At 47.9% G+C, this 23,529-nt stretch overlaps 1 protein-coding gene across 1 annotated transcript; it reads left to right on the plus strand.

Moving 5' to 3' along the window:
• The first annotated feature begins 1,028 nt into the window (after positions 1-1,028).
• Positions 1,029-14,961, plus strand: GPR19 (G protein-coupled receptor 19). The gene is made up of 2 exons (XM_051628700.1): positions 1,029-1,043; positions 13,614-14,961. Exon 2 carries the CDS (start codon positions 13,649-13,651, stop codon positions 14,876-14,878), a length of 1,230 nt encoding a protein of 409 aa, XP_051484660.1. The 5' UTR covers positions 1,029-1,043; positions 13,614-13,648; the 3' UTR covers positions 14,879-14,961.
• Positions 14,962-23,529: the final 8,568 nt, after the last annotated feature.

Here is a 23,529-nt window from a genome sequence, read left to right on the forward strand (position 1 = left end):
TCCTTAAGCTTCCAGCGAAACAGCCTTTATGGAGCTGTGGCTCTTCTGCGGGGCCAGCGTTTGTGGGAGACCGCTCGGGGTGATTTTGGCAGGGCTGGTTTTTTTGCTCTGCACTTGCTTGATGAAGCGCGGGTGGCAGAGGACGGGTAAGGCAATGGTGTCAGTGCCATTCTCCATTAAATATTATCGATTTTTTTTAGAAACAAAAGTGCTGCGTGGCAGTATCATTTCTTTTTTTTTCCCCTTAAAGAGTAATTCCCATGTATCTACATGGGAAGTAAAGGAAAAAAAAAAACAAACAACAAAACGCAACCCAAAGACAAATTCCCATCGGGACCTGGTTCGATCTGCTCCCCACCTCCTTCTCCGTATTCCTCCCCTCGGTTTCTTCCAACCCCCGGGGTCCCACGGCGACCACCCTGGACGAGAAGCCTCCCTCTCCAGCAGCCTCACCTCTCCATAGCAACCAGGACGTCAGCGCCGGCAGCCCAGCCCCACGGCAGGCCCCTTGGGGGGGGTGGTTTTTTTTTGGGGGGGGTCAGCCCCTCGGGAGGGGCGAGGGGATGCAGCCCGTGCCCGCCCCCTCGGGGCTGCGGGGCCCGATCCGCGCCGCTGTCCGTGGTGCTGAGCGGCCCGAGGGGGCGGGATGAAGGGCGCCCCGAGGGGCCGGGGGGGGGCCCCCCCCGGGGTGGTTGGGGTGGGGGGGTCTTCGGGAGGGACAGCCACATGATCCGCATCCCGCATGACGCTGGAAGGAAGCGGTGGCAGGAGCCGGCCCCGCCAAACGTCATCTTTTTTTTTTTTTTTAATCATTTATTATTTATTGATTTATTTTCCCCTCCTTCCAAGACGAGGGGCAGCATCGCCCCGTTCCCCACCCCCGAAGCGGAGGCACCAGCACCCGGGGCAGAGGCAGCTCCAGCTGTGAACGTACCGCCCGGCTGCCGGGGGGATGGGCGCCTCCCCGGGGGTGCCCCCGCTCGGGATTGCGGCCGGAGAGAGGAGGAGGCCGGCGCCGCTGGGAGGATGCTGCTTCGGAGCAGGTATGCGGATGGGCAGGCGCTGGGCTGGGCAGTGCCGCGGCTAACCGGGGAGCTCTCTTCGCAGAGACAAGCAAGACGACCCTCTCCAGCAGATTGCCTTCTGTGTATCGGCTTATGTGCCCTTCAGATCCTTGGGTTTTTAGCAAGGAGGACTCATTCCTCAAGAGCCAATGCTCTGTGGGGCTTGGATTTTGAGCTGATTCTGCTGAAAGCAGAGAGGTGTGTAGAATTGCTGCAGAAAAAACCCCTCTGTTTCCTGCACAAATCTACATTCTTTCTGTCTATATTCATTATTTTTGAATGATGCCACTTCATTGTCTTAAAACAATCCCCTGACTCGATCAGTTTGATGAAAGCAGAAAATTACTTTTACTGAAATGGAGCAGACAAATTTGCCCATCTGTTTGTTTTTTTTTTTCTTCTCTCTAGATACACTCAAACAGCTTCTTCCTTCCTTTTGTTACTGCACTAGAACAGATGCTTTTGTATTTTTTGGTCATTTATTTGAAATCATCCCTTCTGAAAGCACTGTCTCCCATTTTTCTGTGTGGGTGCCTGGATACAGCTACTCAAGGAAACACCACAGGCAGAGTAATCTCTGATTCTATGTAGCCAGCAGAGGCAAGAAGGCTATCCTGATTTTGCTAAATCAGGCACATACTCTCTAAGAATGCACAGCAATATTTTTTCTTTTATCCAGCTGGCTGCCAGTGTGCCAACCAGCATGTTGGCTCCACAGACTAATGGAGAAGTAAAACTACCTTCTGCTTTCAAAAGGCCATTTCTGTGTATGAGGCAGGTTTCATAGCCAGTTCTTTCTGGCAAAGAGTTTCCCATGTGATTCTTGAAGACTTTTTTTTTTGCTGAAGCCACTGTTAATCACTTAAACAAGTGGCTTGGTCTGCAGAAAAACTGGGTGCCCACCCAGAGGCATCCTTAAAAGCTGATTTTTATTGGAGTGTCTAAATATGGATTGCTGGAGGGTTGGTTTATGAGTTTGTTTTAAAATAGCCTGGTCACAGATGAGTCAGTAAGGGGAAGAATATCTCTGAGATGTTTGGGGAGTTCTGCTCCTTAGCTTAAAGCTGAGCTTGCAGGCTGTGACTCCTCCGCAGTTCCCCTGAGAAACCTGCTTGCCAAGCTGTGCAGTGCAATTCCTCCTGCTGGGTCACACCACAGAAACTCCATCTTCATCTTCCTTTGCAGCCCCACCAGGCAACCTCTCTCAGGTCTTCAATAATATAAGAGAGCAGTTTCAATCAGACAATGCAGAAAAATCCCCTAACATCCTCAAGTAGAGTCTGCTTCCCCTCCCCACCACAAACACAGTTCTCCCAGTACCAAAACATGTCTGGGATTTCTCCATTCACAGCAGCTTCCGTCTTTCCCTAGACTTTCTCTCCAACAGCTAACCAACACAGTCCTTGCAACCTTCTTCTTAGAAGGCTGATGGAATCCTGGGGTGCATAAGGAAGAGTGTGGCCAGTAAGTTGAGTCTTTCTCCCCCTCTACTCTGCCCTGGTGAGGCCACAGCTGGAATATCGTGTCTGGTTCTGGGCTTCCCAGTTCAAGAGAGACAGGGAACTACTAGAGAGAGTCCAGTGGAGGGTGACAAAGATAGTTGGGGAACTGAAGCATCTCTGTTATGAGGAGAGGCTGAGAGAGCTGACACTTTTTAACCTGGAGAACAGAAAGCTGAGGAGAGACCTTATGAATTCTTCTAAGTATCTATAGGTGAGTGCAAGGAGGATGGAGCCAGAATCTTTTCAGTAGTTCCCAGTGACAGGATGAGGGGCAACAGGCACAAGCTGGAACACAGGAAGTTCCATTTAAAGATGAGAAAAACTTATTTACTATGAGGGTGACAGAGCCCTGGAACAGGCTGCCCAGGGAGGTTGTGGAGGCCCCTTCTCTGGAGATATCCAAGACCCCCCTGGACGCAGCCCTGGGTAATGTGCTCTAGGGGATCCTGCTTTAGCAGGGGAGTCAGACCAAATGATCTCTAGAGGTCCCTTCCAACTCTGACAATTCTACAATTCTGTGATTCTGTGAACTGGCACCCTGCCCAAGAAGATTTCTCTAGTTATGGGGTCATCAGCAAACCAGTATATTGCCTCAGGGGCTTTTGACCTCCCTGAGCCTAGCTCAGCTGAGACATCCCTTCCAATACTTGTCTCTGCATCAGGCATTTCCAGGCTAACTATGGGCTTGGCATGGTCTTCAGCTCTCCTGGCTTCTCCAGCAAAGTTAGCATAGGAAGACTATTAAAAGCTCTCATTAGTGGCTATATCCTCTGATGGTGGCCTATGGGAACCTTTTCCTACTGCTCATTCAGGTCTTCTCCTCTTATTCCTATCAGATAAGTCATCCTGGAGGCATCTTCCAATCTCTGGCCACTGTGTCTGGCACAGGTGACCCATGTTGTCCTCTGAGCACTAGGTCCACATTGCTGGAAAGGGTCAGGAGCCATACAACAGGCACTCCCATATCCCAGTCCTGTGATCATATTAACTTCTTGTGTGCTGAGAAAGCAGCTGTTAGAAGATTTGATGTGTAAAATGTATTTCTATACAGCCTTTTCATATAGAAGCAACAACAACAAAATAAACTTCTAAGGTTGTCTTAGGAGGACAACTTGTTCTCAGGGCTAGAGAGAGGGTGAGCTAAGCTGTCAAGTCCCCACTGAAGCTGCTGGCACATTTTCCCTGTGGGGGAGAGGACACTCGGTGGGGAAGAGGGTGAGAATTTCCAAGGGATGGGCAGAGAAATCAGGCAAGCATGAGATTCACCACAGCTTATCTGTCAACACCCACCGTGGCAAACCAGCCCTGGTAAGCACTGCGTGCCTCACATTTAGCAGAAGAGAGTGCTGTGTTGTGGGCAGGGCCTGGTATTGCCAACATTTAATTCACTGTGTGGGAGAGAGCATCTATTTTTTTGTCTCTGAATCAGGAAAGGGTCCAGCCCAGCCATGTCCAAGGACAGAGTCAGTCTCCATTAAGGAAGGCAAGCAGCCTGCAAAGGTGGATTTCAAGCTTCTCCATACTCTTCTTGGACAACCCTAGTAGGTGGAACCTATTTTGACAGCACAGTTGGAAATTAGGTCAGTCCCTCTTCTCCTTTCTCCCACTTTTTCATGCCCCCACAATCACAATGGGCACAAATCTGGGTTCTGCCATCACATTTAGACCAGTGCTAATCTAGAGTTTTACCTACTATTCACAGCAGTAGGAGGGTAGAATAAATCTCTGAGACACTTAAAGCTCCGTGGATCTTGACTTTGGGGAAGAGAAGTTACATCTATAGTAGAAGACTGATAACCACTGTGTACCTGTTTGTAAACAGTGTGTTGCACTTATCGTGCTCATGAGGAAGCAGCCAGAGCACTGTGCTGGGTGTGCCCCCTATGATTACCCAGACCAGGCCATGAGCAAGAGCAGAAGAGACAGATGGAAGAGTCAGGTTGTCAAAAGGTCATGGCAAAACCAACAATTCATTTGGCACATCTCAGGTCTGTGGAAGGAAGGCTCAGTCATCTCTGGGCCTTATGGATGACCCTACCACACAGCCACTGGAGGGTTAATTTCACACTGTAGGTGACCCTGCCTACTTCTTCAGAAAGGTCATCCTCTCTAAACATCTGAGGGTTTAAAACTCCAGCATAGCCCTGATTGAAGAGAGTTACTCCTGGTCCCTTACTCTGCAGAAGCTGATGAGGTGAGAGTGTCTGTCCAGGTATGGTGAGCACAAATATGGCTCATATTTTACCACTATCTGTCCCTGAACCAGAGCATGGTGTTGGGTACAAGTGGAATATGCAGTTACTGTACGGTCTTCTTTCCACTGTCAACAGAGAATCAATGCACTCTTAGGGCTCAGATGCATCTACAAACTATTGGGTCTCAACAACTCACCTCCTGTTAATAGCCCTATAGCAACTACCTGCATGTCAGTCTTAACCCACTGTAAATACCTGAGAAAAAAGCATTTACCTCAGATGCAGGAAAAAGCCATTGATCCCTGAACCTTTACCACCATGAAGAGCTTCAAGGGGCGGTACCGCCTCTTAAGGACACTCAGCCAACATGCAGTAACTTGTGCCTTAAGTATGGCTTAGAACACTGAATGTCAGTCAAAATCATGCCCTAAGGAATGTGCCCCAGGCCAAGCCTCAGCCCCAGTGCTACAGGTCCACAGACAGGGTAGTTACCCCATATGTGAGCTGATAGACCCAGAAGCAATAGATGGACCCTGTTCTGGTCTAGGTAGTTACTACATGGCTCACCACTTACTAAGCTCAGTTGAAAGGATAAACCTGAACATGGATTATTCCTTGGGCAACCAGTATAAGAAATACAAATTAGCCAAAATCCCAGCAGGTGTTGCAGTATTGTATCCTTGTTCTCAGCTTTAATACTTTGCTAAGACAGTCAGGAGAGAACATGAAGAGTCAACAAAGTCTGATGGTGAAGAGGCTCTCTAGCTGCCCTTAATTTCCTCAAGCATACAGCAGAAAACTCCTGTTTAAATTCACGCTCATGCAGTAGCTGAATATAACATATATTCTTGAGATGGGCTGGAGATTAAGAACATTTCCTTCATTTATTTGATTCCATGCATATTTCCTGCTCTCATGACCTCACCCTGTAACACAGGCTAGGCTCCCTGATGCTGATATAAGACTCAAGAACATATATTGATTTACACCATCAGTACAGTTCAGAAGATTTACTGTAAATTGAGCTACTTTATCCAAGAAGCAGCCTATCCCCACTTGTACTTAACTCATCTTTAACTACCCGTGCTGCAGAACAGGAATCTCCATCAACTGTGTAGAGCCAAGGAGCAGGCAGCAGGCTATGAAATTCGGGAATGGATCTCCAAAGTTTTATTGCATTCAAAACATTGTATTCTCCTGCTAAAAGAGGGGCAGATGTTTTCTATCCCCATGCACTGGAATGCAGAGAGTGAGGAAGAACACCCTTCATCTCAAGAGACTTTCAAGCTTTGCTCAGAAGAGCTGCCCAGAGAATAGAAAAGCCTTTGTAAGAGGAACAGGGCAAATAGCTGAGTGTTTTTATGAGCAGAGAAAAGAACTGGCAGAGAACCTGTGTGCTTACAAAAGCATGTGCATCCGCATTCCTCCACTGGAAGCAGAAGCACTAAATGGCCTCAGTATGCACACAGTCATCTCCACATAGCCAGAAACAGAGAGAGGATAAAAGACTCTGTGCTCTTCTATATAAAGATGATTACAGTGAGCCAATGCATGCACAGGCTAGTTAATGTGAATGTAGGCAGGGATGGGTGTCACCTCCTAGCACCTTACACCCAGACAAAAGCTCCCCCCCTTCTGATTCAGTTTACTCCCACTTCTACTGTTGATTAAACTCAGTTAGATAAAGTTTTCCTCTTCCTGTCTGGCAGCTATTCCTGAGATATTCTTCAGACAGAGAAGTTCATGGAGTAAATGATCAGCTTCATGCTTTTGAAGCAATTTGCTGGGCCAAAGCTTGCCTGGTGTTTTGCAGCTATGATTGAAAGATGTAAAATATCTTGAATAAAAAGACACCTCTGCTAGTGTTAGGTTAAGCAACGTACAATGATCTGTTTCTTTTAGCTACCTTTTTAATCCTAAAAAACAGTGGTTGGGAAACGGAATGTTTATTACTTTGATTAAACATTCAAAAAGCCATTTATTGTGTTCTTTTGCAAGTCTCATTAGGTTTTACTCTTCCAAATTGCAATGGACACTACGTTTCTAGACAGGACAGTCAACATGCAAATACAAAGCAACTATGTCATGTGGGCTTTGTGCAACAGCAAAGCAGATGTGGCAGTGATTTTATGAAGTTCTTGTGGCTCAAATAATTCTTCTCTGAGTACCAGATCTGTTTGGGACGGTCAGCAAGTATATGTTTCCTTTGCTATCAACCCAAAGGGATACCCCTGAAAATGGAGTGTTTGGGCCTTCCAACTGCAAATTTATGTCCATAAAACAGGAACTGTGGCATCAGGAAATCCCTCTTTGATGATAATGAGTCATTTCACATCTTTTGGTTTTTTTCCCAGGCAAATGCACAAGACTGAGGGTTTTAAACAGAAATACAGGAAGTCCTTATACCAGTTTAAAAGGATGCCCACTCTAAAAGGTCCAAAAGAAGAAGTGAGATTTTTGGCACGGCTGCACCAGTGCAGACACCCAGTTACTAGAAAGTCTCCCTTCACTCAGCACAGTGTCACAGAGGTTTACAGGGAAAATCAAAGCAAACTGGTTTTGTCAAATAAAAATGTAACTAGGCCTCACCTATTTGCTCTACGTAACGTTTACTTTTTGTATTTCTAACACAAACAAAAATCCTTCCAGTTGGGAGGTGTCATCAAGGTCTAGTCAGACCACCCCACTCACCAAAACATCTGCAGCAAAGAAGGAAAGATGGGTCCTTGTCACAGGGGCCTCCATTCTGAAGGGAGCAGAAGGCCCAATATGTAGGCTAGACCCACTACTGTGTAGGGAGATCTTCTGCCTCCCTGGGTCGAGGGGTGAGGATTTAGGGAAGAAACTCCCTACTCTAGTTAAACCCTCAGACTACTACCCATTAGCAATTTTTCAGGTTGGCAGTGATGAGATTGCTACCAGAAGTCCAAGGGCCATGAAGAGAGATTTCAGGGCCCTGGGACGGCTGGTTAGGGGGTCGGGAACACAGATAGTGTTTGCCTCTGTCCCAGCTGTTGCAAAGGTTGATGAGGGGTTAAACAAGAGTATCCAACAGATCAACACATGGCTACGTGACTGGTATCCCAGGCAGGACTCTGTAACCACAGGCTGCTTTACAAGACACCAGGGCTGCTGACAAAAGATGGGGTACACCTGTCTCCAAGGGGGAGAAGGATCCTGGGTCAGGAGCTAGCAGCACTCATAGAAAGGTCTTCAAACTGGACTCAGAGGGGGGTGGGGGCAAAACTGGGCTTCCTAGGGAGGAGCCTGGGAGCAGCATGCCAGCACCAAGGGGAGGGATCCAAAATGGCAGTGATCACACCACCATCACCCCTGCAAACAATTGGGGAATAAACCAGGCCACCCAGAGTAGAGTAAAATGTGCCTCAGCTCTCTCCTGAAATGAGAACCAAAAGATCAGCCACCTGCAGTGTATGCACACTAATGCAGGCAGTCTGGGAAGTAAACAGGAGGAGCTGGAGCTCCGTGCCCAGTCAGATAGTCATGATATCATGGGAATAACTGAATCACGGTGGGATGATTCACACGACTGGAGGAACGTGGCAGATGCTATAGGCTGCTCCATAAAGACAGGCAGGATGAAAGAGGTGGAGGAGTCGGGCTCTATTTTAAGGTAAACCTTGGGTGTACAGAAGTCAGCTATGGTAATTGTGGTAGCCCTGTTGAATGCCTCTGGGTCAAAATCAGAGGTGTTGTCTCCAAGGCAGACCTCACAGTAGGCATCTGTTACCAACCCCAAACCAAGAAGAAGTGACCAGTGAAGTGATACTCAGGTCACTCAGGCAAGCTTTGGGTCAACAAAACCTGGTCCTTATGGGAGACTAACTACCCAGACACCGGCTGGAAGAACAACACTGCGGTTCATTTGGCATCTGTCAAGTTCCTGGGATGTGTAGAAGTCTGCTTCCTCACACTGATGTTGGATGTGCCCACCAGGAGTGGGGCACAGCTGGACTTACTACTCACTGACCCAGAAAACCTACTCTGTAGCATCTCAGTTAGTGACAGACTTGGCTGCAGTGACCACAGCACTGTGGAGTTCGGGGTGCTGCTGAGCATGATGAGGGGTAATTCCAGGACAAAGGTCTTAGATTTTAGAAGAGCAAACTTCAACTCACCCAGGGCTCAATCAGAAGGGGTCCTGAAGGAAGCTTCCATGGAGGGTAAAGGAGCTAGTGAGTGCTGGGAGTTTTTCAAGAACCCTCTCCTAGGTAAGCAAAACTGGTTCATCCCCTCTTAAGGCAAGGGAAGTAGGTGGGACAAGAGACCTGCTTGGCTTAACTGTGAGTTTCTGGGTCTGCTCAGAACCAAAAGGGAAATGGACCAGAGGTGGAAAAGTGGAACAGTATTGGTTGGAAATCACAAGGGCATTATGAGGGTGTGCAGAGATGTAGTTAGGAAAGCAAAAGCTCAGCTTGAGCTGAAATTGGCCAGAAGTGTCAAAAACTTCTAGAAAGGGTTCTTCAGATGCATTAACAACAAGCAGAAAGAGAGCAATAATACTGGCCCACTATTAAACAGGGGGAGGTGAATCAGTCACCAGCAATGCTGAAAAGGCAGAGGTGTTCAACACCTTCTTCACCTCTGTCCTTACCAGTGCTGTTGGGTCCCAGGCCACAGGAACAAAAGTCCAGGTTGATGCAGACCCTGACCCACCATCAGTGAAGGAAGAGTTTGTGTGTCAACTGTTACAGGAGCTTGACCCATACAAATTGATGGGCCCAGATGCCACCCACCCCAGGGTGCTGAGACAGCTGCTGAAGTCATTGCAAAGCCACTCTCCAGATTCTTTGAGAAGCTGTGGAGATCAGGAGACGTCCCTGAGGGCTGGAGGAAGGCTAATGTCACCCCCATCTATAAAAGAGTTCAAAGGAGGACCCAGGTAACTACAAACCCATTGGCCTCACTTCAGTCCCTGGAAAGGTCATGGAGCAAATCCTCCTGGGGACAGTCACAAGTCAATTGAAGCACCTGATGGGGAAAAGCAAACCTGGATTTACCAGGGGCAAATCCTGCTTGACAAACCTGGTTGCCTTCTACAACAGTGACCTGAGTGGTTGATGCAGGGCCAGCAGTGGACATCATCTACCTGGACTTCTCCAAGGCTTTTGATAGTCCCCCACAGCCTCTTCCTGGAGAAGCTGACTCATTACAGCCTTGACAAGTTTTCTGTGTGGTGGGTGGGGAAGGGGATGACAAACCATACCCAGAGGGGGACAGGAAATAGTTCCTCCTTAAACCCGAAACTGGTCACAGATGGGGTTTAACATCTCCGTCAACGACCTGGATGTTGGGATAGAGAGCACCCTGATGAAGTGGTGAGCACCAAGATGAGTGGAGAGCTTGAAACTCCAGAAGGGAGGGCCACCCTCCAGGATGACCTAGACAGGCTGGAGAAGTGGGCCAGCAGGAACCTTATGCAGTTCAACGGGGAGAAGTGTGAGGTCTTCCACCTGGGAACATGTAACCCAGGAGGGCAGTCCAGACTTGGATCAACCTGGCTGGAGAGCAGCCCTGTGGAAAGGGACCTCATGGTCTTGGTGGATAACAGGCCCAACATGAGTGAACAGTGTGTTGCAGGGGCAAAGAAAGCCAACAGGATGCTGGGCTGCATCAACAAGGGCATCAGCAGCAGAGATCAAGAAGTCATCATCCCATTCTACTCGGCACTTGTCAGACCACACCTGGAGTATTGTGTTCAGTTCTGGTCCCTGCTCTACAAAAAGGAATTGGACAGGCTGGAGAGGGTCCAGAGAAGGGCCATAAGGGTGATCAGAGGACTGGAGAACCTGATGTAGGAGGAAAGGCTGAGAAAACTGGGTTTGTTCAGTCTTGAGAAAAGAAGGTTTAGGGGAGACCTTATTACCATGTCCCAGTACTTGAAGGGTGGTTACCAAGAAGATGGAGACTCCCTATTTACAAGGAGTCACATGGAAAAGACACGGGGTAATGGGCACAAGTTGCTCCTGGGGAGATTCTAATTGGACACAAGAGGTAGATTTTTCACCATGAAGACAGTTAAACATTGGAATAGTCTGCCAAGGGAAGTGGTAGGTCCCCCCACATTGGACAGTTTTAAGTCCCCACTTGACAGGATGCTGAGCCACCTCATATGAGCTATAGTATTACCTACAAAGGTTGGACCAGGTGATCCTTGAGGTCCCTTCCAACCTGGCATTCTATGATTCTATGATTTATATGGTCTCTGGTGAAGAGTGGCAAATGGGAAGGCTTCTCCCATTCGGCTGTTGCTTCCTCTGCTAGCAAAGCTCCAACACAAGAACTGGATACATCTCTGGCCATTCTGCTGCCTTTGTAGGCACCCACTGTTTAGCTCTCCATACATGCTTCTGAGGGTGTTACACACTGCTCTCTTCTGGGGCTGCTGAATTCCTGTCTTCTCAAAGGCATGGAGGTTGGGCTGACCTTGAGGCAAAATGCAACAGGTTAAAAAAAAATAAAGTGCTATTTGAGTGCTACAACTCTGGGACTATGTTTGGGTTTACCTGCCTACATAGCTAAACATCTCAGGTCTGAACAGACACAGACAGCAGATTTGGCTCACCGGGAGAAAGAGCACTAGAGCAGAGTTAGAGAGTCTGCATATTTTAATAGTTTAGGAAAGTCATTTCGTTCTTGAACCTGACTTCCACTACCCTTCAGTATTGGTCAAGAAGTTTCATCTGGTTATTCTTCTATGAAGCTTGATTTGTACAGCTGGCTATCTTTAAATGACCCATACTTCTGCATGGCAAGAAGGGAATTTAAGGAAGAAAATTAGTCCACAATGTTCTTTTCTATCTGGTTAATGTGCTCCACATGTATTATTCTATTATAGATAATTCTAACATGTAACCCAGCAGATTGGACTGTCTGTGTGTCCTCTGCTCTGCCAGAAACAGAAGCCCAAATACCCTGCAGACAGCTGATGATGGCAGGATATCTCCAGGGGAGCAGATCCATCTGACAGAGGGTGGGGAAAAGCAAGCAGGAACTGTTTGAGAAACCAGGAGTGGTCTGCCAGGCAAGGCCACTAAGAAAATTATGAGGGAAGGCAACTGAGGATGAGGGGAAAGCGCAGGCCAGGTTAGGGTGCACCCATGGCCCTCCAGCAGAAGACAGATGATATCTGGGTGTCTGTGTGGGCCACAGATGGCTATCATCTGCTGACTCAAATGCAGGGTGCCTCTTGCAGGCAGTTGGCAACTTCACCACCAGAACACCCACTTCTAGGTCTGTCTCTGAGTGTCATGGTGGGTGCCATGCAAAATCCCTTGTTTAACACACCCCACTGAAACAAACCCAGTCGTTACTAGCCTTGTGTTTCAGCCAGGAGCTCAACCTCACCCGAGTTGTTTTTTCAGCTCTCAGACTCAACCTGCAGGCAAAAGCTGCTGAAGAAGGCCAGCTGCTTTGGGAGCAGCCTTGGTGACTCAGGCACTGACCCACTTCCCGGTGATGCAGAATCAGCAGCTGGGCACGGAGCAGAGGAGGAGGAGGAGAAGGAGAAGGAGAAGGAGAAGGAGAAGGAGAAGGAGAAGGAGAAGGAGAAGGAGAAGGAGGAAGAGGAGGAGGAGGAGGAGGAAAAGGAGAAGGAGAAGGAGGAGGAGCAGCCCAGCTGGGGCTGCCCAGGCTGGCTGTGCCCGTGCAGCTGTGCCATTGCTGCTCTCAAACACCCTCTCTGCATTTTCAAGGATGCTAAATTTATGCCTCTGCTGTCCAGCTGGTTGCACATCAAGCCTGTTCATGCAAAACACAATGTTATATTAAGCACAGCTTATGAATACGGGACCTCAAAAGCCAGAGGGGAAAAAACATCTCCTTTAACTGCACCAAGCCATTAATACAGCTTATCCTCTTCCACATCTGACTGACTGGTTTGTGTTGCATTAACTGGAGATGGCACGCAAAACAGTGCAAGGAGCAAGATTCCAGATTCATCTAGTAGCTTTGCACTTTCAGGCTCCACTCTGTGTAGGCAGACGAGGAGAAAGTAATTGGTGGTGGATGCAGAGCTAGAGTAGGCAGAGCAAAAAGCATCAGCAAAACACTGAAAAAAACCTCAGAAAGCAAAGCTGGAAATTTGGATCACTTGGAAAGCTGAGGAGGATGGTGGTGGCTTTTTAAACTTGCCCGTTTGGCTTCTGGGATGAACCTTATGATCTTCTTCTGGCCATTAACTGAATCCTGATTTATCTTGCACAGTATCAATACTCTGGAGTTCAGCATTCCCACAATATATCCACAGGAAAAGACTTTCTGTTTTGAGTAAGAGGCTTTGCATATCACAACCATGATTGAAAGGACACTTTTTTGGAGCATTAGCCTCCAGCACGGTGTTTGTATCTGCAGAACCACAAATAACTAGTATTCTTCCATTTTATCTCTGTGATAAGCTTGGATCCAGTCAGCCATCTGACTAAATCTCTTTAAAACAGGAGGTCATAGCTATCCCACACCATCGTCTGTACCATGGCTGTCACTAAGGACTGACTACAGCTAGATCCCAGAAGCAGTATTTCAGTGCTTAGCCCACAAATGCAGAGGTCACACTAGCATACATGCAGGTAAAAAAAACACTGTCTAAAAAGCAGACATTTATCTTTCAGAAGACAGAAATGCCTGTCCTTAAATAGGCCATTGATAACAATCACCATGAAACTCAATGGCCTCTGCTGTACCAGACAGCCTCAACATATATTTCAGACCATTTCTCTGAAATCTACTACTTTAAAGATGTGTATACTACTTCAAATTATCTTTCGTTGGTTCAGGTAAATTTCTGATACCTACTTGCTAAAGGTAACCTTTTCTCTTTTCTCTTGAGGCAGCCTGAGCACAAGAGGTGGCCACGTTTGCCCACAGCATGGATAACAGCAGCGGTCCTTTTCTGCTCCCTACCCTGTTGCTCCTGCTGCAGAACAAGAGCTACCCGGAAACCTCCATCCCTCCTGCTGCCTATGAGAGCACAGAGTCACCCACAGGACCCAGCTCAAGCAGGAACCACACTGTCTTGCAGTATGAACTGAGGCCAGGGGAGATTGCAGCAGCCAGCATGGTTTTGGGAGTCTTGTGGCTGGTTTCTGTCTTTGGAAACTCCCTCGTTTGCTTAGTGATCCACAGGAGCAGGAGGACACAATCCACCACCAACTATTTTGTTGTCTCCATGGCTTGTGCAGACCTTCTCAGCAGTGTGGCAAGCACACCCTTCGTGCTGCTCCAGTTTACCTGGGGCAGGTGGGCACTGGGGAATGGGATGTGCAAGCTGGTAAGGTACATACAGAACCTCACCCCTGGAGTCCAGATATACGTGCTCCTCTCTATATGTGTGGACCGATTCTACACTATTGTCTACCCCCTGAGCTTCAAAGTGTCCAGGGAGAAAGCCAAGAAAATGATTCTGGCCTCTTGGCTATTTGATGCTGCATTTGCATCACCAGCTTTCTTTTTCTATGGCTCCAACAGCCATGACCACTGCAACTTTTTTCTCCCCAGCTCTTGGGAAGGAGCTGCCTACAGTATTGTCCAGCTCTTGGTGGTGTTTTTGATCCCATCGATCCTCATTGTCCTCTTCTACCAGAAGGTCATCAGGTACATTTGGAGAATAGGCACCGATGGCAGGACTGTCAGGAGGACAATGAATATTGTTCCAAGAACAAAGGTGAAAACCATCAAGATGTTCTTAATGCTAAACTCATTGTTTCTCCTGTCCTGGCTCCCTTTCTATGTGGTACAGCTGTGGCACCCACAGGAAACAGACTACAGAAAGAGCTCCCTGGTTTTCCTGGCCATCACCTGGATTTCTTTTAGTTCTTCAGCCTCTAAGCCAACCCTCTACTCCCTGTACAATGCAAACTTCAGAAGAGGCATGAAAGAAACTTTTTGTATGTCTGCCATGAAATGCTACAGAAGCAACGCATACACTATCACTACCAGTTCCAGGATAGCCAAAAAAAATCATGTTGGGATTGCAGAAATCCCAGCTCCAGCCAAAACTGTCACCAAAGATTCCATCTATGATGCCTTTAACAGAGAGGCAAAGGAAAAAAAGCTTGCCTGGCCTATTCAGTCCAATCCCTCAAATACCTTTGTCTAATTGAAAATTTATGATGTACCCCCAGATCAAGGAGCTTTCTATCTGTTTTGAACCAATGTATATTTACATCTTTTTAACACAACTTTTAGGGAAGGAAAAAAAAAAAGGTTTTATTTTATTAAATGGATTGGTTTTGATGTGCCTGGTGTATTTGCTTTCAGCTACATTCTGCTTTGTGGAACTGTTCTCCCAGAATCATGAGCGTAACCTCTTTACAAGATAGAAAAGCTCTTACCCTGGCAGCATGTAGGAAAGAAGGGAAAGGAATAACATGACTTTTAATCGTCCATGTACATTGGCCACCATGTATAGATCCACCCAAAGCCATCTATACGTGAATACTGCTCCACTGGGGCTTTCCTTCTTGTTCAGACCCCACGGCTAAGATGTCCACACGTGGTCAAAGCTGGCGTAACTATGAGCCCTCTGACATGAGTGGTAAGATTCCCACTGCCCTGGTATGGTCAGCATCAGGCCAGAACTGAATGCTTTTGCATCTTTGGTGTCATGCCTCTCCGGAGGTCTTGTGGTCTAAACCACCCGAGAGGTCTTTCTCTTCTGGGCAGCTCTCCAGCCACTCTTTCCCAAGCCTGCAGTGTTGTCTGGGATTGTTGTGACCTAAGTGCAGGACCCCACACTTGGCCTTCTTGAACCTCATACAGCTGGCCTTGGCCCATCAATCCAGCCTGTCCAGGTCCCTCTGCAGACCCTTGCTGCCCTCAAGCAGATCAACACTCCCACCCGACTTGGTGTCCTCTGCAGACTTACTGAGGGTGCTCTGGATCCCCTCAGCCAGATCACTGATAAAGATACTAAAGAGAACTGGCCCCAGCACAGAGCCCTGGGGAGCACCACTTGTGACTGGCTGCCAGCTGGATTGAACTCCACTCCCCACAACTCTCTGGGCCCAGCCATCCAGCCAGTGCATTACCCAGTGAAGCACACACCCATCCAAGCCGTGAGCAGCCAGTTTCTCCATGAGAATGCTATGGGAAACTGTGTCAAAAGCTTGACTGAAGTCTGGGTAGACAACATTGACAGCCTTTCCCTCATCCACTAAGCAGGCCATCTTGTCATAGAAGGAGATGAAGTTAATCAAGCAGGACCTGCCTTTCATGAACCCAAGCTGGCTAGGCCTGATTGCCTTGTGATGGCACTCAAGATAACCAGCTCCATAACCTTCCCAGCAGTGAGGTCAGACTGACAAGCCTACAGGACCTTCCCTCCTGCCTTTTATGTACACTTGCTAACTTCCAGTCAGTTGGGACCTCCCTGGTTAGCCAGAACTGCTGGTAAATGATGGGAAGTGGCTCAGTGAGCCCTTCTGCTGGCTCCCTCAGCACACTTAGGTGGATGCCATCCAGCCCCATAGACTTGTGTGTGTCTCAGTGGTATAACAGGTTGTTAACTACTACCCCTTGAATTATGGGGGCTCCATTCTGCTCCCCATGTGTGTCTTCCAGCTCAGGGGGCTACGTACCCAGCAAACAACTGGTCTTACTACTGAAGTTTGAGGCAAAGAAGGCATTAAGTCCCTCAGCCTTTTCTTCATCCTTTGTCACCGTTTCCCCCTGCATCCAATGAAGGGTGGAGATTCTCCTTTTGCTGCTTGGGTATTTATAGAAAGGTATTTTTTTTTCATTGTCTTTTATGGGAGTAGCTAGATGATAAGTTATGATTGGGCTTTGGCCCTTTTAATTTTCTCCCTGCATAGCCTAACAGTAATCCCCCTCAGCTGCCTGTTCTCTCTTCCAAAGGCCAAAAACTCCTTTTATCTCCTGAGTTCCAACCAAAGTTCTCTGTTCAGCCAGGCTGGCCTTCTTCCCCTCCAGCTCCTCTCAGAGGACATGGCACCAGCCTGGTGGCCAGAAGCCAGGGCTGGGCACAGCCTGGGAGAAAACCCGCTGGTCAAAAGGGCTCATGGCTGCACCAGACATCCCGGGACCCCACACCTGTTCAACTGAGTGTGTCTCCTGGCCTGAGCCCCTTCTTCTGAGCTACAACTCCGGCACCCGCACTAGTGTTTTTTTCCCCAAACAGGAGCAGGAAAGGAGCTCTGTGGTCACACGCTCACCAGACTGCATCCTCCCGGGGGCACGCAGCGAGGGGTCCCTGGGAGGCATCCTAGAGGAGACCAGCTGGCAGGGAGCCCTGCCTGCCAGTGGAGCCGCCTCCTGCCGCTGTGCCGGGGCACTGAGGAAATCACCCGACGGGACCTGCTGGGACTCTGCTCCTGGTGGGAAGGGAAACAGCACTGGCTGTGCTGGCTGGGGAACGGGGGGGAAAGACAGGGGCTTCTCTGCACCCCTCTGTAGGCCAACTGGGCTCATTCCACCAGGGATATACACCTACTCCTAGCATGAGGATGAGGTACCAAGACAGGTAGGTCCCAGAAGTTCTGCTTCAGTGCTAGCTCAGAAATAGAGGTCTGTGCTTCCTGAAGCAGATAGCCTTACTTGTTTGTTTGTTTGGGGTTTGGGTGTGTTTTGGTTTTTTTTCAGTTATCAACCTCATTCATAAGAACTGGACTGTGTCTGTGTGTGGAATATTGATTTTTCTTTCTCTTAATGCCCATATTTATTGGCCTGGAGTAAAGAAGCACACCCTCAGAAAAAGCAGGGAACTGTTTATCCTCAACATGAGGTCAGCACTCGTGTCCGGTTGGTGAATTCCCCTCACTCTTCTGGATCAGTGTGCTCCTGTAAGCCTGCTGCCCAGGCTGCTGCACCCCTCAGCAGGAAGGCTTCTATTTTGTTTCTTCTGATGTTGACAGAAGAGCCCCTCAGGGTTCAGACTAGAAGTCCATCCACCCCAGTATCCTGTTACTGACCATAGCCATCAAGGAGTGCTTGAGGACAAAGAGCAGGACACAGGGAACATATAGAGGGGTCCCTTGACACCTCCTTCCCACCACCAGCAGTCACTGCTGAGAATTCATACCCATCATAGGGCAGTTGTCAAAAAGTAGTGCCCTTCAGTAAATCCAGAGCAGGTTTAGAATGACTCTAGGCACCGAGCCCCAAAGAGAGGACAAGGAGCCCCACCCTGCTTGCTCAGGTCCCATCTGGGTGGATTTCAGTTTTGCTTGATCATCAAGGATTTGACCTCTTTTCAGCTGAGGATCTCAAGCACTTTTTTCCTATTCTCTATTTTCTTCTCAGTTAGCTCTGACAAAGTCAGTAAATGGCGAATAGTTGATTCCCACCCACTCTCTTTGTGCCAGTACTGGGTTTGTAAACCTCTATCCTGTATCCTTTCAGATATTTCTTTTCCTGGCTGAAGAGTCTCATCCTACTCAGTAACCTCTCGCAGACAACCAGCTCCAGACCAAGCTCTCCTTGGAACACCCTGATGTAGCAGCCAGGGCATGGCTAAGCATCCTCAAGTCCAGACTACCAGCAGTCATTTCACGCTCAAGTCATGCTAAAAGCAGTGTGGACATTTTGATCCCAGGCATTAGTCTAGGCAATAGAAGTCAGTTAACCCTCCACCTACTCCCATTTCAGAATCTCAAGCTCCCTGCTGTAGGTTTGAAAGAGATATCCTCAGCCACAACCTCCTCAGAGAAAGATTATCTTTTTCTTCTGCTTTCAGAGCAACCGTGGCACAGCTGGGTTCCTGTTTTTGCCTGGGGCCTGCAAGTACTTCAGGAATGAAAGTTAACAGAACAAGAGCAGCAAGTACTAGAGGGTGTATTAAATATGTTTGGGTATCTCCTTTTCCTGACAGCAGGGAGCAGAAGCACATGTGTGGTGGAGCCCCAAGCTGACATCCTCTGAAGAGACTTTCATGCTGGCAATGTGGATGGGGAAACTCCTTAGTTGAGAAATACTCCTGCATGTATGGTGGAAATCTTCCTTCTTCCTCCTCATACATGAAATATGGTTTTAAGAACCCTTGCTGACCACAGGAACACTTCCAGTAATGCATTTCACAAATTCAGAAATCCCCATTAAATCAGGATCCGACATTTCTCATGAAAGCAAAAAACTCCGATGAACTGTGAGGAGAGAGGACTTTGAAAATGAGACAAGACCAATATTTTCTGTGGTTCATGTTCTGAATGAGACAAGACCAATATTTTCTGTGGTTCATGTTCTGAGCTGGTTGTTTCTCCCTGAAATATCACCAGATGCTTAGTTTTTCTTTGCCAAATAATTACCTCTGACACAGTAAAATCAGATCAAGGGTAAGCAGGCCAGGTCAACTTTCCAACATGATTTTTAATGTAGGGTTGTGAGACTGAATCCCAACAGCTGTTCCTTTGGTTAGTAGTTTTATTAAAGAAACGTGGCTGAACAGAATGATCCCCAAGGTCACAGGGCCACAGGGTCATGGTCACCCACCTCCCACTAGGTCTGAGTCCAGAAGGACCCAGGACACTTGTTCCTTCAAGACTGCATGGATGGGAGTGCATGAGGCAGCCTTGTTCTCTGGGTGTCACAGACAGGCCAGGCCATCCAGGCACTGTCCTGTTGAGGTGCACCCAGAGAGGCTGTAGGCACTGAGTCCTTGCACAGTGACCCCACAGAGATGTTCTAGCAGAGGTTGCCTGGGCACAGGCCAGTCTCCAGCCCTCAGGTGAGGAGCAGGGCTCACTCCACCATGGTTCACAAAGGAAAATACTGTTGCAGCACCACATGCAAGGGGCTACTGCCTTCAGGCTTGCTCTGCTGCTGAAAAGGAAGACAGGGGGAGAGGCAGGCCATCCCCAAGGCAACAGAGCCACGTTGCAGACCCACAGTCTGCACGTACAAAACCCAAAGAACACACCAGTGGGTGTGAAACCACAAACTTCTGTGCAACCTTCCCCTTTTAGCCAAAACTACACTGGTAAAAATATCTTCTCAATAACACAAGCTGAGTTTGAACTTGGAAGAATTTGCCCATGCAGCTGTCTGTCCATGCAGCTATACTGACAAACCCTCCTGATTTCCACTTCCATACGACGCAGCTTTCAGCGTGGTTTGAAAAAGGATCAAGAGCAATCAAACAAAACTCACTGCTTACATTGCTAGCGAGCTGACAAGACCCCTTGGTCTTGGCCCTCACCACACTGCAGAAGCAAAAGGAGCAGTGATTCACCTGGCATTGGGTGCCTGTGCTTGCTCCTACCTCCTTCCTTCCCCTTTTCCTCCAGCTCCTGCAGATCCTCTCTAGCCCTTATCCCATGGCCGTGGCTGCTCGGCCACGCTCATGCCCCAGTGAACGTAGTGCTTTTGGGAGAGATGTCTGAGGAAAGGCTGCCCGAGCCACCTCAGCAGCCCCAGCCCTTCAGATGACATCCAGCCATGGGCCATTTGGTGCTATTGCCCTGAGGGCTGAAGACAACACTGTGCTACAGCAGCGGTGAAGTTGGAAAATATTTGACAGCTTGACAGTAGAAATGGAAGCCACGCCATGCTCAGGGTTGACTTCAGAAAGCTGTAATGAAATGGATGGAGACAGAAAAGTGCTGACCTGGTGCCAAAGCAAGGAGAAGTCTTTTCCACTCTTTCCATCATTTTACAACAGGTGATGGATGGGTTTGATAGTATCATCCACCAGGTACCTCCTGGTCTGCCAAGGCCTCAGAGGTGCCAGTGACTCAGGAGGAAGATCACTGGTGATCTAAGCAAGAAATGGAAAATGCTGCAGGATTTGCTCAATCAATACAGATAGATCTCTCTGCACTCCCTCACAGCTCCTCATTGCCAGCAGATCGTTTCAGTGACGTATCTAACAAACAAAACAGTTAATGAGGGGTAAGAAAACTTCAGGACCAAACCAAGCAATGCTACTCAGATAAAGGCACCTTGAGGAAACACACGTTACTGTGGGTATAGACAGAGACTTCTCCTGGAGCTTCATGCAGCTCTTGAGAAAGCCCCGTGTCCCAGAAAGGTTGGTGAGGTGCCTGGGATGCTCCTGAATGTTCATGATGGATACACATGTGTGTCCATGAACACATGTAAGCAAGGGGGAAACAAGCATGCAGATGTGGGCTGAAGCTGGCAGAACTTATTAGGGCAGGTTTGGCACTGAACAAACAAAAACTCCCCGTTCACAAACATGTCTCAACCCCATCTGCAAAGGAGCAGTTCTGTGAGAAAGGAGTCCTGGATCCCTAATCCATCAGCCCCTTAGTTTTAAATGTTCTCTGTGTAAGAACATGACACAGAGCCAACAACTAAACCATTTTTTTCTCCATGAAGTGGACACCCATTAACTGAAAACTCCTTAACTGCTGTTTCCTTTTGGTATTAAGCACTTGGGAATTACTATTCCAAATTGTCAAATTATGTCCTACTCTTTTTATTTCAGCAGAAAGTCAAGGTTTTGGTTAAAATATATTTTTTAAATTTCCAGTTGAGGGGCAGAGGGTAGTGAGAAGCAGAGACAGATCGCCTGAACTTATTTTCCAGCCAGCCTCCCAGAGGTGATAGCAAGAAGGCTATCACCCATAATTGGACTTAAGAGTTTCCATATGCCCAGTTAAGCATCTTTCCCAGTCTCCTCAACTCAACTAGTTTGACTTCAGAATTAATTGACACTGATGTAGGAGTTGGTTTTCCAAGGTGTTGAACGCATGCCATCGATTTCAGTAGAAATTCTGAGTGCTCAGCCTTTCTCAATATCAGATCCTTCCTGTTTAAAAGAACAAAAAGCAGACCTGAAGTTTATTAAATCCAGACCCACATGCTCAAAGGGTTATTAGCCCCCTAAGTAATTCTGTAAGTCAATATGTCTTTATTAGTTGGCTCTTTTCAACCTAGCAAGTGTTGTGGAATAGGCCATTATAAATTACATAAGCTTTATTTGAACTGGCTTCTAGTAAAACATAACACACCTACTGGAAGATTGTTATATAAATGTCACTTTCTGGTGAGCAGTCTGAGCTAAAACACAGATTTATTCTGCACTGCTGCTAACACACACAAAGTCTTCTTTCAGTTTTCTCATGGAACCAGTCCCTGGACAAAATTCAGAAGTGGCACAGGCAGCAAGAATTCCTTTGTGTTCAGCATCTCCACCATTTTAGAACAGCTTTTGATTTGGTCCTACATTTGCAGGGAAAAAAACACAACCAAACAAAAACCAACAACAAGTGGGAGATGCTTTTCATTCCCTGGTTTGAGGAGGAAGGACTGATCAAGAATCACAGGATCCTAGGGGTTGGAAGGGACCTCGAAAGATCATCCAGTCCAACCCCCCTGCCAGAGCAGGGTCACCCAGAGCACATCACACAGGAACGTGTCCAGGTGGGTTTTGAATGTCTCCAGAGAAGGAGACTCCACAGCCTCTCTGGGCAGCCTGTTCCAGGGCTCTGTCACTCTCACAGGAAAGAAGTTCTTCCTGATATTCACATGGAACCTCCTATGCTCCAGTTTGTAGCCACTGCCCCTTGTCCTATCACTGGACATCACTGAAAAAAGCCTGGCTCCATCCTCCTGACACTCCCCCTTAACATATTTGTAAACATTGATGAGGTTGCCCCTCAGTCTCCTCTTCCCCAAGCTAAAGAGACCCAGCTCCCTCAGCCTTTCCTCATCAGGGAGATGTTCCACTCCCTTCATCATCTTTGTGGCTCTGCACTGGGCTCTCTCAAGCAGTTCCCTGTCCTTCCTGAACTGAGGGGCCCAGAGCTGGACACAATATTCCAGATGTTGCCTCACCAAGGCAGAATAGAGAGGGAGGAGAACCTCCCTTGACCTACTAACCACACCCTTTCTAATACACCCCAGGATGCCATTGGCCTTCTTAGCCACAAGGGTACATTGCTGGCTCATGGTCATCCTCCTGTCCACCAGGAACCTGAGGTCCCTTTCTCCTACACTGCTCTAAAGCAGGTCAGCCCCCAAAGAACTTTCACCTTTTTTGAGGCCATGGAGAATTAGACAGTGAAGGCCACATATGGATGGGTGTAGTTATTCATCTTATTTCCAAAGGCACTACAGCACTTCCCTTCAGGCCTGGGGATCTACTGTCTCCACTGCCATACATACTCCACAGAGTCCTTCTCCATATTGATTCAAATAGAGGAAGGAGAACAATTAAATGAAAGCAAGATTTCAGATGATTTACCAGTTAGCTGTAAAGGCAGCAGGAGTAGCCCTGAGTTTCTCATTAACTCTCAGCACTGCTGGGAGCTGATTTGCTGTCAGGCATTCTGCAGGCTCTGAAACAGCTCTTGCCCTGTTATTGACTTGGTCTTTCTTATTCAATTCAGGGCATCTTTCTCTGAATGAAGTCCTGAGGTTTGGGTTGGTTGTTTTTTTTTTTCCCTTAAGAAGGATGTTGGGGATGTGGCCCTGATACCAGCAGCTGTCTGTGGCAGAAAGCAATGAGTTTTTGAGCTAAAACATGCCTAATCTTAGGCCAGCAGCAGAAGGTAGCCCCCCCTTCAGTACAGGCCAGAAAAGAGTCAGATAGACATATTAAGAGATTATCAAAATACTTCAGTGGAAGATGACACGGCAAAGGATGGCTCTCCACAAATTGCTCTTGAACCTACAACAGCCCTTCTGCAAGTCGCACCAGAGAGCACCAATTCTGGGTGTGATGACAGACACACTGCCTTTCCACCACTGCTCCACACTGCTGCTCCATCACCCCACGTGGGGACTGACACCCACAAATCCTAACACTATTACTGGCCAGCTTCTGACAGC

Source organism: Apus apus, chromosome 1 (assembly GCF_020740795.1).
Source record: "Apus apus isolate bApuApu2 chromosome 1, bApuApu2.pri.cur, whole genome shotgun sequence".
Lineage (NCBI taxonomy): Eukaryota > Metazoa > Chordata > Aves > Apodiformes > Apodidae > Apus > Apus apus.

Bases quoted from the DNA above. Each gene is read 5' to 3' on its own strand.
- GPR19 (XM_051628700.1), top strand. From the start codon at position 13,649: ATGGATAACAGCAGCGGTCCTTTTCTGCTCCCTACCCTGTTGCTCCTG.